The sequence below is a fragment of the Acipenser ruthenus genome, chromosome 48 (genome assembly GCF_902713425.1).
Source record: "Acipenser ruthenus chromosome 48, fAciRut3.2 maternal haplotype, whole genome shotgun sequence".
Taxonomy (NCBI): Eukaryota; Metazoa; Chordata; class Actinopteri; order Acipenseriformes; family Acipenseridae; genus Acipenser; species Acipenser ruthenus.
In genome coordinates this window covers 2,149,041-2,166,923 of record NC_081236.1, presented here as the reverse complement: position 1 = coordinate 2,166,923, position 17,883 = coordinate 2,149,041, and the positions used below count along the sequence as shown (strand labels likewise).

Sequence of the window (17,883 nt, the reverse complement as noted above, 5' to 3'; positions counted from 1 at the left end):
TCGTATTGTTTCACCTTTAATAGAAACTACCACTGGAGGTTTATTAACACTACGCAAATTATCCTGCCCCCCTCCATGTGTATCAAATTCAGTGTAGGCTTATTCTGAGTGATTTCTCCTTCCGTTCTCCAGGTAGTTGTAATGTCACTGTGCTGGTGACTAATCCTTATGGGAATATGCAATTCATTTCATCTGGGGCTTTTTCTCAGACCTTTAACATGTAAAACACATGATCTTGAACACAGTGGGTTTGAATTTTGAAACCTGGATTTATACAACAGAGACTGCGGCTTTGAAGAAAACGTGTAGGCTTCGTATTCTAGTCATTTAATTATTAAACAGGAATAACCTCAAAAAACTATGCAGCCCCACATTTCTGAGAAAAACCACAACCAGACATCAGACATGATGCAACAGCCATGTGATTTCCCATACAAATTATTCTATAACATATATAGGGAATACTGTGCAATTTGATTTACTTGCGATTGGCAATGGAAAATGACTGGCATGTTTGACATAGAGAACATGATTTCACCCCCCCTCTCTCCCTATCTCAATCTGTTCCTTGTCAATCACTGTACAGAGCAGAGGCAGGACTAGTTATCAAGGGGTGTGAATACCACAAGCCTCAGGGCAGTGTGGCAGCTCCTTATTTGGGGCTAAGAGAGAGGGGCAGGGGTAGCACACAGAGAGAGACAGATGGGGCTGTTCATTCATTCAGAACCTCCCAAGTCAGTCCTCAAAAGTCACTAGCTCAAGGGAAAATGGTTTAGCTCTAGAGAAGAGAGTAAAAGGGGTTGCATTCCTACGTCACCTAGGGCTTTTCTGAACGATTAACAACATATTTAAACTTGAACACACTGTTGATGTTTCTAACCAATCAAAGCCATAAGTCACTATGTGTGTGTAAGTTTGTGTGCAGCACCACAAGAGACTGAATATTAAATCTGAAATAAAATTGGCCTACACTGAACACTTACTACCACGGAAACATTAAGGCAAACAAGCGGACCTGCACGTTTAAGAGTTTAACACTTCAACTCTAAACTAGCAACACCCATAGCCTCAACGAATTACCTTAATGTTGGAAAGCCAATTAAAATGATTGATCTAGTTCCCTCAAAAGGTCCCCCTCCCTTGTGGGGCTGCAGGATTTAGTTCTTTTTCATGCACGCAACACCTCTCTCGCCACTACTTCCTTCAACGCACTTCCCAATTTGGTTCACTTGACCTGGAATGATCCATTAGCTGCAATGCATTTAAACAAACACTTTTAATATATATATATATATATATATATATATATATATATATATATATATATATATATATATATATATATAATTTGGAAATAAGTAAATTTAGAAGTTTAAGTAATTAGTTTCATTCTCCACCCCATTCTTGTATTCTTTACTTGAACTGCACACTTTGAGAACGCTGCATTCATGTTGAACAAGACCATAAAAGGCAAAGTTTGCCACAAAACCATCCACTGTTAATCTGATGTGGTGAAACTACTCTCTTCCGTATTCACTGTCGATTATAAATCCTCATCTGTGGTGGAATCATCTCAACGACATGTGTGTGCAGCAGATGCAGGTCATGGTGATCACTTCATAAAGTTACTGATAGCTCCAGTCTTGCACAGCGCTGTTCAAATGGCAGATCAGCCTCCACAGCATTAATACCTCACACCTTAGCCTGCAGGGTTACTAATAGGAGCTGCTCACACAGCAATGAGGAAGGAACAATGTATTTTTATAAAAAAAAAAAACCCTCCTGATCATTTCATTAATATACTTCATTGAGGGAGTTCTGAACCCCAGGACTGGATGCAGCAGCAGCAGGGCTAATGTGGGTTTCTAACTGATGGAAACATTGATCAAACCCCTCAATACAAGTGTTACTTAATGGCATACTTTTCATGTCGAGTTGCAGCCCAAAAGTGTTACAGAACACCCTGCAAAGATCACAATTTCTTGTGCTAAAGAATGACCTAACCAAGTTCTTTCACAATTGGATAAGCTCAATTGGATGTAAACAGTGTGTACAAATGTAAGTGTGGCTCTAGTGCTTAGAGCCGAGGGACTGGGAGGGAGGGAAGCAGTGTGGCTCTAGTGGTTAGAGCTGAGGAGGGACTGGGAGGGAGGGAAGCAGTGTGGCTCTAGTGTTGAGCCGAGGGACTGGGAGAGAGGGAAGCAGTGTGGCTCTAGTGGTTAGAGCTGAGGAGGGACTGGGAGGGAGGGAAGCAGTGTGGCTCTAGTGGAGCTGAGGAGGGACTGGGAGAGAGGGAAGCAGTGTGGCTCTAGTGGTTAGAGCTGAGAGACTGAGAAGAAGGAGGCAGTGTGGCTCTAGTGTTGAGAGGTGAGGGTCTGGGAGGGAGGGAAGCAGTGTGGCTGCAGTGTTGATCCCAGGGACTGGAAGGGAGGGAGGGAAGCAGTGTGGCTGCAGTGTTGAGCCCAGGGACTGGGAGGGAGCGAGGGAAGCAGTGTTGAGCTCAGGGACTGGGAGGGAGGGAAGCAGTGTTGAGCTCAGGGACTGGGAGGGAGGGAAGCAGTGTTGAGCTCAGGGACTGGGAGGGAGGGAAGCAGTGTTGAGCTCAGGGACTGGGAGGGAGGGAGGGAAGCAGTGTTGAGCTCAGGGACTGGGAGGGAGGGAGGGAAGCAGTGTTGAGCTCAGGGACTGGGAGGGAGGGAGGGAAGCAGTGTTGAGCTCAGGGACTGGGAGGGAGGGAGGGAAGCAGTGTTGAGCCCAGGGACTGGGAGGGAGGGAAGCAGTGTGGCTCTAGTGTTGAGCACAGGGACTGGGAGGGAGGGAGGGAAGCAGTGTGGCTCTAGTGTTGAGCCCAGGGACTGGGAGGAAGGGAAGAAGTGTGGCTCTAGTGTTGAGCCCAGGGACTGGGAGGGAGGGAGGCTCTAGTGGTCAGAGCAGAGGGACTGGGAGGGTTACTAAGAAACCTCTCTAAATGTGTTTGATGCAGATCAAAATACTGCTGGGGAGCAGTAGCTTACAATAGCATACAATATTATATTATTGGTGGGCTGGGGAAAACATGCCGAAACACTACACTAAAAATATACTGAGTATTTATAGGATCGGTCTACTATCAGTACACTACCGTGTTAAAAATCACTAAATAAAGCCATCTATACCGTACAGTCCTTGTGTGGTCGTTAAAGGTCTGTCTAAACCTTCCACGGAGTTATTTCACTGTAATGCAATACAACAGATAAGATGGATAAACTAAAGGCGACCCAGTAATTTCTATTGTATTGCAGTAACAGAAAGTATCGCATTTTGTGATAAAAAAAAAACATCGTATTTCAAATGGTGGACACCTGACCCATCACAATTCATTTTAAATCGACTGCATTTCCAGGTTTCGCCGAGTTACCGATTGCGTTTCAAAAACAACACACTAAAATCAAGACTGCTGACAACCACACAGTGTGGTCATAAACGACATATTTTAATTTCGCTGAAACTGTCAGTAACAGAGGCCCGGTTAGCGAGTGCCACATTTCGCATTGTTTACAACAAACTGGAGCATTATTTATAACGCCCAGGTTTCTGCAGGGCAATACAAATGCAACGAGTCCCATCCCGCACTGTATAAAAAAACACAGCATGGGCCTTCCATTGCTATTTTCGCTTGTCCAGGACACCAAATATTGGAAAGAGTGACAAAAAAAAAATACAGACCCTCCGCTTTCCTCACCTTATAAAAGGCCCCGTTGGACCCGCGGACCTCCACTGTGAGTCCGTCCATGTTCGCCGCCTCTCTGCTCCTCTGCAGTTCCCTGACCGCCCCGGCTCCGTCTGTGTCGGGGGGCACCCCCAGCTTAGCCGGCCCGCCGCCGCTGTTGGGTCGCTTGCGGACTTCCAGTGTCGCTGGGGAAGGCGCCGCTGTAGCCACCGCTTAAAACGCTTCTCCGCCCGGCCGCTTTATTATGAAAGGAAACGCACAGCTACACGACCACCGGAAAGCGGCGCTTCCACCTCGTTGTTAGGACTAATGCTCCAGCAGTCGTTATTAAAGGACATGTATTTTTTTTTTATATAAACTGTAATAAAATAAAAAAGGACCGGAAACCCTTCTCCAAAGCTCTGTTTGCGGCAGTAAATAATAAACGGGTTGTCCTTAATTTTTGGAATCGGTTTCTTTTAATTGTAACACCGGTCCTGTAGCTGTTAATGCCCCTGCTGAGCCGCACGCTAGAGACTCGCACTAACTGACCCGGGGACCCCCCCCCCCCTTCAGCAGGAGAGAATCCCCGCCAGAAAAACCCGCCCAACACCGCAATGCCGGTCTTCAATTGGCTAATCGCCCCGCCGTTCATTCAAGACCTTTTTCGCGATTGGCTGGCTGCGCTGGCTGTCAACCTGAATCGAAATTTGGAGGCTTACGCCCACCTGGCCTGTATGATAACTTCGACCCCGCCCAAATAAAGAATTAGCAATGCCTATTGGCTCGCCTGTGATGTGTCCGTCATCTCGATTGAGACACGCCTCCTAAACCAGAACCCCGGACCCCTGTAGTAACTATTGGCCAGTCCCGCCGTATTTTTATTCTTAGTCCCGCCTAGTATGCTTTTCTATTGGATGCATATGGTGACAGTCATAAAACTGCAAGGATGTTTTGGTTTATTTTGCTGTCAGTCACGTTTCTTCTGCTGCGCTGTCTCCGCCTAAACTTGAGTCGTTAATGCCATTTTAGTCCATTCATTTATTTTATTTATAATTCATACTTCTTTTAACCTTCATATTACGCTAAGAATTTGCCTACGTATTGGTTATGCTTTATTTTCATCTAATTTGTGATTGAAAAGTAAGCCACGCAGGTCAGGTGCAGCAGTGAAAAATGTCCCCTTTTTAAATTTTTGATAAAAAGGTTAAACATTACATTTCTTTCTTTCTTTCTTTCTTTCTTTCTTTCTTTCTTTCTTTCTTTCTTTCTTTCTTTCCTCTTTTCTTCCCCTGTGTTTTTTTTTTTTTTGACAGGGTGTGTTGCACAGTTGTAATAACCTCATGGCGTTGTGGGATTCACAGTTGTGACTCTTGCTCCTAGCTGGTGTGAGGAGAGCAGGTGATATAAATAGGATGAGGGGACAGCTGGACGATCACCTCCTAGGGTCCTGAGACCTGCCGGTGTCAATCACAGCTGAGAAAGTGGAGGGGAAGGTCAAAGCAGGCTCTGCATTTAAATCATATCTATCTATCTATCTATCTATCTATCTATCTATCTATCTATCTATCTATCTATCTATCTATCTATCTATCTATATAAATATCTATCTATCTATCTATCTAAATCCCACACAGTGCTATTTTTTAGAAACTGTTGCCAGTGTTTGACAAAGTGGTAAATTGGTGCAAGGCTAAACAGGTTGTGATATGTATTTCTCATTTTTGTCAACTATGTAATTTCTGACTGACAGACATTTTTTCTCCATTCGAATACATGTAAAAAAAGAGAAATTGATATTAGTCCCAGCACTACATTTACAGCATTACACTTCAGCCATCAACACCAGACAGAAGGATATCTACATCATCAGATGGAAGGAAACGCAAATGGATGGAGACACAGACGGATCACATTAGTTTACTGTAAAGCTACGTCTTAGCTGGTGCTTATCTTGGCGAGAGCTGAGTTCAAATCAGCATGAAGTTTAAACATCTACTCTCGTGTAATGGAAATCATAATTATATATATATATATATATATATATATATATATATATATATATATATATATCCTTATTTCAATGTATTTTACTGTACAGTCAACTACGTTGTATATTATCAGTGCACCAAGATTGAGAATTGACCATAAAACACTCTGTATCAATAATAATAATAATAATAATAATAATAATAATAATAATAATAATAATACAGATATCAAAATGTTACAGCCCTCCTAGAATTATTAGGCATATTATATAAACACATGTATGCAATCAATGAAAAACAAATATTAAATGGATTTTGTACATAAAAGTTAAATCTGATAAACATCAATTTACCACAAAAGCTCTTCAATTGCTTTTTCTTGCAATTTTTTCATCTTAGTTTCATTTTGGTAAAGTTGTCTCACAAATCTTCAGTAATTAGCCATATTCAAAAAAGTGATTGTATTTTGGCAAAAGTGACATATAAACCCCAACATCTACCAAATAATAATACTAAGTGTTGCACAATGAACACCTGTCCAATACATGTGAATCCTTCGCAGATCATTGTTGGGTCTGTGGTTGTGGTTCTTGGTCAATGGTACTTTGAGAGAGGCAGAAACAGAGACTATTTTGACTTATTTATGATTAACAGATTTACTTCAAATGTAATAAGAACCAAGTTCCTACCTAGCTGTTTAATTCTAATATATATATATTAAAATTAAAAGTTCTACCGATCATAAGTTCTACTTCTGTCATGAAAAACTCAAAAACAGAGTATCAGCTGGGCATTCTATGACCTTGACCTGGAGGTCAAAAGTCAAAGGTTTTCCACAATGACCTCCAAAACCAACTTAGTTTGTCAGCTATGGAGTGTGAAAAATGAAAGCATCATTTTAGTACCCACTCCCCACTCTGCGGGCTGCAGATAATTTCAGGAAGCATACAGAGCATACACAGCGTGATCTTATTACCTTGGTGTCTCAACAGAGCTCTCAAAATCATGTCTTACTTGTCCCCCCCTGCAACACTCTGCCCTCTAGTGGATGTAAGGAATACTACATTTATCTGTATGGTATTTCTAGTGCAGTGTGTTGCTCGGGGACAGGTTAATGGTTGCAATCTGGTGAAGCAACTGCAATACTGCCACATTTCCAGCTGCCCCATGAAACCAGTGTGTAAAACTCATCTCGTTCCCAGTATCACACTGGGGCCGGTTGCCCCTGCAGTCTACAATCCAATCTGCATTCATTACGCACAAACCTGAATGCATCACAAGTCTGTATATTTGTTATATATTAGTGAATTCAACCACCTCCAATATTTCCCTGACAGTATAATATATTCACAGCACTCGCTCTGCCTACACGTCGATTTAAAACCCGCCTCTCGTCCTTCTCATTGGACGCTCGACAGACACAGACTGTCCCATTTGAACTGGATCTGCTGCTGATGGATGTCTTGTGCTTACACTTTGTGCATATTGCAATTCTGCAAAATCCTTTTAAATCTCGAATTTCTGAAGTGAGGTGGTTTGACCACCAGGCGGTGTGGTCGTGTAATCTCAGTCTGAAACTGATTTTGTACAGAGACCAAACAAGCATGTTTTGCTGTGTAACTCGAAACATAGTCCTGTTGCACTGATTACAAAATGTATTTTCAATCTACCGTCTACTATACTGTACAACACATTGTAATATTAATAAGAACGTGGTAAACGTTGTTCTGTGGGCTCGACTGGGCTTCTTTATATGTCTAAATATTTCAATAATGTACAGCAACTTACTGACACGGGAACTTTTTCCAAAGTGATATTAAGAGGCGTGGAAATTAGTTGAATGACTGATGCGCTATTAACCAGAGTGTGATAATAATCCAAATGCAGTGTTCTGTTTTTTGATAAGTTTGTGCTGCTTTGACCATGATGTCAGCTCGTCAGTTTTAGCTGCCTGTCATGGACCTACGTCATCTAGGATAGATCTACCCAAGTGTCTTTATATTAGTAAGAACCGGCGCCAGTCTAAAAACAGAGAAACAGATTCTGTAACATTGCTTTGTCACCACCAGGGGGCAGTACCATGGTAAAACTATATGTAAAACACACGTCTATTTTTCCACAAGAAGATATTTTAAATTATGTGTTTCTGATTCCAGATCATCATCTTCTCCTCCTCCTCCTCCTCCTCATTCTTCTGTTAATATTTTTTTAGGTAAAACGTATAGCATATACAGCATGGTTTTCCAATATTAAAGTTAAATGTATTGGTTACCACTTTGATCTCTTTTAAAATACGCAGAGATTTCATGACCTGATCAGTTTGAGAAACTGTGTTGCAACCTTTTGTTCCTTTTTAAAAGTCTCATATTTTGCAAGTTAATCCTCGATACTGTCTTGAATTACAGGCTGAATTTTTTTTTTTTTTTTACAATAAGTTCCACCAGGGGCGCAGCAGCTAGGGGTGCTGGGGGGTGTGTTTTGAAGCGCACTGCTGTCATTGGTGGAATGGGACCACAGTGTGCTAACTATACCCTTCCCAAAAAATCTTCAGTGGAAATACAGACTGGCAGTGAGAGGTACCACAACTTAAAAAAAGACAATAGTCAGGTTTATTTTAAAATTGTATTGAAAAAAAAAGTACATATTAAAATATTCATTTGTGAGGAAAAGATTAACATAGATATATGATTAACAGTTAAATATTAAACACAAAGAATTGAAATATAAATACAGAAAAAGTGAGTACCCGATAGTAAGAGACCCTAAGATTGGCCAGGCTGTCTATATACAGATATGACCAGAATTTTGCATCAGCTAGAATTTTCTGATTGAGACATAACAAAACAAAAAAACGATATGAACATAATTTAGATATTTTATTCATCATCATATAAGAACACATTGAAAAGGATCCTACGGATTAGCAAACCTGCAACACCTTTACAGATTTCACGATCTTTCAATAAAGAACCTGCTGCAAAATACATTATTCTTAAAGGGGAGTCATTTATTACAGTATTTTATAAGCCCTTGAAAAAAATCATATTCAGAAACTTAAAGACCCTTAATAAATTCAATGACAAACGTTTTCATGAGCAGCCTTTCACAATGTCTTCAACCAAAGACATTTACTCTAAACGCTGGCATTGAAAGTTTTTTTAAGAAAGTATTTCTACAGAAACTGCAAACCAATATGGGGAAAAGCATTGAACTAAATAAAAATATATATATATAGACAAGTTTTAACATGTTTAATTTTAAAAGAAGCTTTAAACAGTTATTACAAAGCCACACAAACATTGTAGTATACCTCCTATATATATATATATATATATATATATATATATAGAGAGGAGGAAGCCCCGCCCCTTCACCGGGCTAGTGGGATGGGGATTGGTGGATTGGTGTTGATTATTCTTTTGCACATGTTTTGTAGGTCCTGACGGAGTTTCTTATGCAGCTCTGCAGACAGAGAGAGAGAGAGAGAGAGAGAGAGAGAGAGAGAGAGAGAGAGTGTTACATAGTCTTAATCTTAATAGTAGCTGACAAAGATAACCCTAACCAACACAGCACAGAAACCAAGATAACTAACCAATACAGCACAAAAACCAAGATAACTAACCAACACAGCACAGAAACCAAGATAACCCTAACCAACACAGCACAGAAACCAAGATAACTAACCAACACAGCACAGAAACCAAGATAACTAACCAATACAGCACAGTCTTGACCAGACTGCACCCAGCTACCTCCAGACCCTCATCTCTCCCTACACCCCCACTCGACCTCATAGAAGACTGGCTGTACCTCCTCTACGCTCCCCTTTCTCCAGAGCCCGCTCCTTCTCCACCCTCGCCCCACAGTGGTGGAACGACCTTCCTACAGATGTCTATCAACTATCAACACTGTTATCTGCTCTTGAGCTGCCCCGATATCAAATCGTACTGTGTTTTGTATTTGCTCTTATTAGGACTGAAGTCTTGCTCTTAATTGTACTGTAATTCTTGATAAGTATTTTATTTTGTATACAACTGTAAGTCGCCCTGGGTAAGGGTGTCTGCTAAGAAATAAATAATAATAATAATAATAATAATAATAATAATAATAATAATAATAATAATAATAAATTATTATTATTAACCAATAGAGCACAGAAACCAAGATAACTCTAACCAACACAGCACAGAAACCAGGACCAGAGGGCACACAGTTGGAGATTAAGTGGAGACAGACTCAGGACAGAGGGAAAGAGACACTTCTTCACACAGAGAGTGGGGAGAGGAAGAATGGGATACCTAGTCATGCTGTTGAGGCTGAATCACTGGGATCCTTTAAGACCCGACTTGACAAAGTCTTGAGATCAATCAGCTGCTCAGAACTGGATAAGGTCACATGTGTGGAATAGCCTCCGCTCATTCATGAATTCTATTATATTCTTAAGCTTGTAAACAAAACACTGGGATTTGCCTGGGTGAACAAGTATACATCACACCAGGAAGAACAAATACATTAGATTGTTACCTGAGCACAAAATCCCCCCTGGCTGTTACCTCACTGTTATAAAAACCTAAAGCACAGGCAGATCCTGACCAGCTCCAGAGTTAGTGACACAGCCTGCAGACTGAAACAGGCATAGACAAATTAAATCCCAGAGAGGCTGGACTCAGTAGCCAGTGCGACGGAGAGATTGAATCAGAGACAAGCTGACGAGCATGGCAGGTTTTACCATGTTTTTTCCATGGCTATACTAGTTGTTTTAGGATGCTTTGCCATACCTCTTTGTGCTTTCACTGTGCTTGATTACACTTTGCTCTGCTTTTACTATGGGACGATGCGACACTTTTGCTCACTCACCATGCCTGTGTTTCTTACAGAGACATTCCATCATTTTCAGCTTCTCTTGATTGGACCGCGGTGGGAACGTCTTTCGACACGAAAGCTGCTTATTGGGCAACACTGGAGAGAGAGAGAGAGAGAGAGAGAGAGAGAGAGAGAGAGAGAGAGAGAGAAAGAGAGAGAGAGAGAGAGAGAGAAAGAGAGAGAGAGAGAGAGAGAGAGAGAGAGAGAGAGAGAGAGAGAGAGAATCTTATTCATTTTGTGCTTCTGTTTGCTACATGGGTCTCAAATATGGTTTTGAAAGTGTTCTACCAAGCAAGTGCTTTTAATAAGTTAAAGAAAGTTCTCAGTTTGCTTGCATTGTCTTCAGGAAGTATGTTACCGCTTTATTTCCTTGGTCACCCCAGCAGTGTTTTCTGGATCATGTTATTGGCTGAAATCGCGTCAGTCAATGGGGGAAGCAGCTGGCTGGTTAATGACAGGAAAGAAACCAGCGAAGTCGTGGGAACAATTTCACCTTCCAGATGACCCAGGAAATGCAAGACAGTTTAAAAGCAAGGCTTGCAAACAGAACTTTATTTAACCTAGTGTAGTACCAGAGATCATGTTTGAAAATGAAGATACAAAATTTCCTATAACATGTGTTTCTTTCAAAACTGCACATTTGAGACTGCTATAGTTAATGGAAATAAACAACAGGTAAGATATATGGATTTATATTCTTAGCTACAATCACAAGTACAAAATGTGAATCATTTTCACAACACATGTATAACTTTAAAATATCATAAAAGTGTCTATTTGGTAGGAGGTGTGACGAAGTGCCCGCCCCTATCTGTATTTTCTGTTATATGTTACGTGTTGTGTGTAAATGTTGGTATATTGTAGTTGGTACACGGGATAAACGGGTCTGTGTGTCACATGTTATTTAAAATGTATAATTGTATTTAGGCACGGGATTGCACATCACATCACGTGCAGATAAAATGTGTATAATGTGTGTCACGGGATTGCACTTAATTAATTCACGTGCAGTTGTACCGAGATTCCAATTGAATGATTGACTAGCAATCGAGTCTCGGTACAACTGCATAAAAACAGCATTCTTCACTCACTCGGGGTTGGGTGTTCGGTGAGTAGAGAACGGGAGAGAGAGAAGGAGAAAAGAGATAAAGTTAAAGTAAATTGATAAGTGTTCTTACACACCGTGTTTGTCTGTTTACTGTTTAGTCCGTTTTGTTTATATATTTATTTTGGCGTAAGTGCCGTGTCCTGTGTTTTTGTTTTTTTTGTTTTTTAAACTAGAGGCAGAGGCAGCTCCTGGGGGTGGACTGGTCTCGTGGCCTTTAGGCAAAGCCACTCCTCCGCATCCTCCACCTTTCCCTGATCGAGGGCCTTCAAAAAGAGAGGGTCTTCATAGGGGCAAACTTCCCGGAGGTGCCCATACTCCATGCAGGAGGCACACCATGGAGCCCCTCCTTCCTTCAACTCCTCCTGGCGATTACGCCATGGCTGCCTTTCTTCCCATCCCATTTTTTTTTAAATGAATTTTCCACCCGCCGCATCCCTGGTCTGACGCTTGGAGGTGCTGTTATCCCACTCTGACACCAATGTAGCGCGTTCCTGGTTCCCCGCAGACAGGCGCATCACACAGGGCGAGTAAATCCACACACAGGTGGACGGCGGGCGTGAACCCGGGACCTCTCGCACTGAAGCATAGCGCCGATACCGCTGAACAAAAAGAGCTGGCTCCTTTGCAAGGAGCGTATATCGGGCTTATGTCTCTGTGTGTGATTACGTCACCTACCAGCCCTACTGCTGCCTTCCCCCGTGCACGCTACACTCTCCCCTGCCAGCCTCAAGTCCGCCCCGGACTTGCTCACCAGGCTACAGTCCGACGAGTGCGTGCTGGGGTACCTGCGTCCCGCTTCTGACACCACGTGTCACAAAGACAGCCGGAGTGGGCGACGTCAGACCAGAAACAGGAAAATAAACAGAGAGAGATGTGGAGTTTGGTGAAGCTGAGCAAATGCTTTCGATCAGCATTTAATAAATAAACAGAACAGAACATAAACGCTGGTAACAAACAAAAACACAGGACACGGCACTTACGCCAAAATAAATATATAAACAAAACGGACTAAACAGTAAACGAACAGACAAACACGGTGTGTAAGAACACTTATCACTTTACTTTAACTTTAGCTCTTTTCTCCTTCTCTCTCTCCCGTTCTCTACTCACCGAACACCCAACCCCGAGTGAGTGAAGAATGCTGTTTTTATGCAGTTGTACCGAGACTCGATTGCTAATCAATCATTCAATTGGAATCTCGGTACAACTGCACGTGAATTAATTAAGTGCAATCCCGTGACACACATTATACACATTTTATCTGCACGTGATGTGATGTGCAATCCCCGTGCCTAAATACAATTATACATTTTAAATAACATGTGAAACACAGACCCGTTTATCCCGTGTACCAACTACAATACACCAACATTTACACACAACATGTAACATATAACAGAAAATACACACAGGGGCGGGCACTTCGTCACAGGAGGTCAAACAAAAAAATCAATTTAACATTTTTTTTTCATAAGGAAGCATTTTTTATACTGAAAAAAAGCAATACAATAGCTTTTCAACTTTTAGTTTTCCTATTTTAAAATCAAAACTGCATTTTCGCTTTGTCCTTTTTTCAGTTGTATTGATTGCTCTGTGTTTACAAACTGGCTTTTTATCTTACTAAAAAAAAACATTAAATTAAACCATATTATTTGTATTTTATCTTAGTTCTAATCTTACAATTAAAACCACATTTTTAATCTGTTTTTTAATTTCTGTTTTTATCAAATTCTGTATTTAATTTAACAATTGAACTTGTTGTGATGAAAGGCTCTATAGAAGTGTGAGTGGGTGCTGTTGGCAGCACACTCCTACAGGGAAGGGAGTTTTGATGTGGACCCAGTTTGAGACTGAGTGGGCACTCACCCTCACAGCTGCACTCATTATTGCGGGGGGGCCACTGCTGGGGTCGGATTCGCTTCACACACTCAACTAGAGAGAGAGAGAGAGAGAGAGAGAGAGAGAGAGAGAGAGAGAGAGAGAGAGAGAGAGAGAGAGAGAATACGTTTGCTAAAACATCTTTCTGGTTTGTGGACTTATTTTTTATTCCCATATTGATCCAGTGGGGGTGCTACATGATGTTTCACATCTATCTCTCTGGCTCCTTTCCCTCAGCCTTCACATCACCCCCATTCTTAAGAAACCTTCTCTTGACCCTTCTCACCCTTTCAAACTCAACCTCTCTAAATCTGACCTTCTCTACTTTCCTTCTGCTTCCTCTCCCTCCTGTGACCCTCCATCTCAGTCTCCCTTGCCTCTATCACTCTCTCTCGATCTCCTTCTGCTAAAAGCCTGGGTGTTACTCTTGACCCCTCCCTTTCCTTCTCTCAACACTTCTCCTCCCTGTCACACACTTGCTGCTTCTTTCTTAGCAACATCAAAGGAATCTGTCCTTTCCTCACTACTTACTCCACCCAATTCCTGGTCCAAGCTCTTGTACTCTCCAGATTGTACCACTGTAACTGTCCCCTTGCTGGTCTCCCTGCTTCTGTAATCCGCCCCCTTTAGCTCATTCAAAATTCTGCTGCTCGTCTTGATTTCTCCCAACCTCGCTACTCTCATGCTACCCCTCTGCTTCGCACCCTCCACTCGCTCCCTATCTCCTCATTCAATTCAAGACAATTGTTCTTGCCTATCACTCTCTTCACCACCTACCTCCAATCCCTCTTTTCTCCCTACACCCCCTCTCACCCTCTCCGCTCCTCCTCTACTGGTTGACTGGTCATGCCTTCCACTCTCCATTCTCCGAGCCCGCTCCTTCTCATCCCTAGCCCCCCTGGGGTGGAACCAGTTGCCGGAGAAATTCAGGACTGCTCCGTCTCTCACTGCCTCTCGCCGCCTTCTCAAGACCCCCCTGTTCAGACTGCGCTTGTAGATCTCCTGATCCGCCCCTCCTGCTCTGCACTGGACTCGCCTGACCTCAGCACCACGTTACTGGATCCTCAGCTGATGCGCTATCCTTGCACTATTGCACTGCTAATCTGTCACTGCAGATATAACTTGTTGTAATCCTAACTTGTTGCATCCTAGTTCATATTGTATTCTAGTAGTATAATTTGCACTTACTGTAAATAAACTTGTAATAACTTGTTATAAATATTAATCTTGCATTGTAGCCCTGTACTGCCCTGTAACACCTGTAAGTCGCCTTAGATAAAGGCATCTGCCAAATAACTAAAACAATAATAATAATAGTAATCATAATAATAATATGAGATGTCCATTTAACATCTTAATAGATAACTTACAGATGTCTTTAAACAGTTACTCACAGACAGAACATGCCACCCTTAGCAGTATTAGTTAATATAGCATAGGATAATACAGTACAATATACAGCACAATATAGTGAGTTATACAAAAGTACAATTTAGTGCAGTCTCCTTCTGTCCTACCTGTATGATCAGAGCAAACCGCTGCGAGAACGACAATCAGCAACAACACAGAGAGCAGCCTCGACATGATGCAGAACCCAAGGAGCAGCAGGATGCCCCTTCACACCCTGCCGTCCTCTTTAATAGACCCGCTGCCCACAGGATCCCCGCCCCCGATGACAGCGTACCCGCCTCCTGATCCAGAGAGAGTCTGGAGTCAGATCCCCCTCTCCTCTCCACGCTGGCTTCACATCGTTTACATTCCTGTCTCTGCCAGAGATAAGCTGGGACAAGCTGTGGGGCACACATTTCGTTTTGAGATAAATGTGATATCCAGGTTTTAAAAACAAAGTTTGGGAACCAGAACAGGCAGTTTGGCCCATCAAGGCTCAGCCGTTCCCAGCTCCCCATTCACCCGACTCGGGGATTTCACTGGATGGGATCTTTCTGAAAGTGTCTGAGTTACTGTACCTGGTGGGTTATTCCATGCATTTATAACTCTCTGCATAAAAGGGCTTCCTAACATCTGTCCTAAGCTGTTATTCAACTTCCATTTCTGCCTTCTCAAACTCATCTGTGTGATTAGGGTTAGACTTGGGTTAGCAGCTAGGATTTCAGAAACGTCAACCAAGACTGAAAAGTATTTTAACTAGTCCTCATAGCTCATTGAGTCCTGGGATCAGCCTAGTACCATCTTGAATGTCCTTTTTTTTCATGAGGTGACTAGAGCTGTACACAGTTTAGATGGGTCTAACTAGAGCATTGCATTATATGGTTGTTAATAAGCAGCCTTAGGGCAAGGCAAGCGAGGCAGCCGCCTAGGGCCTTCACCGTTTAGGGGACCCCACTCTCAACCGTAATGCCGTGAAATTTAATGTGTTCGTTACGCGTAAAACGCTCAGGGGTGCACATTTGGTTTACCTCATATAGCGTCAGCAACATTCAAATCTGGCGCCGGGCAGATATTGTTTATTTTTTTCAACTGTTTTTCTTTTTAATTCCTTATTAACCATAGAGGCGGATAGTTTCTCATTGGGTCTGGACTAGTCACATGACCCGCCCGCACTCATCCACATCACGGGAGAGAAGCTTCTTGCTTGTCGTGTGGGAAAGCGACAGTAAACAGCGCGCTTTTATACAGTTATCAATTCAATCTTTGTTCAGCAAGTCAAAAAGGTATGTCGGCAAAAGTAGACTTCTTAAGCCTTTTATTTACAGAGACATTTAAGCTTTGCTAGTTTATAAACACATGTTGTCAGATGCATATAATCACGGGTTTATGTTAAAACCAAATCACTGAATTGCAATGAATTCATATTGTTTTCGTTAGTAGTGTATTAACATTTTAATATCATTCATGTTATTTACTGTATCTTAACATTAGTATATGTAGGTGCACATGATTACACGATGCACTTATATACTGAATTTAAGACAAGGTAGCTAGTACTGTAGCGTTCACCCTGCACTTAATGATCACTGCCTAGGGCCCCAGACAGCCTAAGGCCAGCCCTGTTAATAAGTAGTTTAATTTCTACATTACTAAGCCGATAATATGCAGATAAGAAGCAGATAATATACCGTGAGAATGGAAGACGGGACGGCACGGCTCCAGTTGTTGTCATCCTGCACGATAAGTTTTCGCCGTGTTCTGGGTTTCTGTGAGATTCTGTGGAATTCTCTCTGCTTATCGGATGCCCCTGACAGTAAGCTCAGAATAGACATTCTCAAAACTGCACTTACTCCTGACGCACAAGAATAAGAAAAGACAGAAAAGGGGACGGCATATAAAAAGTGTGCACACCACTGCTCTACAGGGCAACAGCAGATACTTTGGGTTCGTTGCAATTGAGACACATTTTAATACGCAGCTGGGGACTTACATAAGAACACAAGAAAGTTTACAAACGAGAGGAGGCCATTCAGCCCATCTTGCTCGTTTGGTTGTTAGTAGCTTATTGATCCCAGAATCTCATCAAGCAGCTCCTTGAATGATCCCAGGGTGTCAGCTTCAACAACTTGAGCTGCTTAGTTCGTTGCAATTGGTATTAATTTGCGTAATTGTTTAGTACCGTCCTCCTTATTAACCACGGATCATCCCCAGTTAGCACAATCCCAGCCCTGCTATATTTAACATAAACTTGACTTTCAAGTGAAACAAACTGTGTTTATAACCCAAACAAAAATACACTATTTACAAAGTTTCATCGCAATCTGAAAAGCGGTTCATTTCATCCCAATCTCATCATGCTCTCCCTATCTTATCATCCACTGACCTTGCTATGTCAGAGCCATAGCATGCTACCAAACACAGGGGTGGAATGTTTCCAAGCATTTTACAAGCATACGGGCTAATTTAGCACGGAGAAGAGTCTGAGGCAATACACTGCACACTGGAACCAAATGCTCTCTATTAGCAGAGTGCTGACAGGTGTATTTTCTCATTCCCTTTAAGAAGTTTTAAGTTGTTAGGTATTCATTAAATAGAATAAGCCATATTAATTACTCAACAGAAAGATTTCCCTCGGTTGCTCTCGTCTACACAGTTATTGAGTAGCAATCAATACCAATCTGGCAGTGTGATTGAATCCAGTCGTGATCAAACTAACTAAACCACTCATGTTGTATCTGTGATTATTTTAGATGCATGGTTGGCAGGAATGGGGTTGATGGGACTATGGCCATTCCCTGCTTAGACAAGTAAGTTATAATTAGGGAATGGCCACATGTATATAAAGGAAGGAATATCCTTTGTTTGGAGGTGGATTTAAGATGCAACTAGAATGCAGTGAAGTGAAGGCCTGGCCCAGCCTGGCAATGGTACGTTTGCATTATATCTATAGTCCTTGTGTTGTTTTT

At 42.0% G+C, this 17,883-nt stretch overlaps 1 protein-coding gene across 2 annotated transcripts in view; it reads right to left on the bottom strand.

Annotated features, from left to right (window-relative positions):
• LOC117404601 (FMR1 autosomal homolog 1) overlaps positions 1-4,266 on the bottom strand; it is a 34,918-nt gene extending 30,652 nt beyond the window's left edge. For both annotated transcript variants that reach the window (XM_059014723.1, XM_059014724.1), the window contains exon 1: positions 3,722-4,266. In XM_059014723.1, the coding sequence (XP_058870706.1) occupies positions 3,722-3,772 (51 nt within the window). In that variant the 5' untranslated portion in view covers positions 3,773-4,266. The remainder of the gene's footprint in view (positions 1-3,721) is intronic.
• Positions 4,267-17,883: the final 13,617 nt, after the last annotated feature.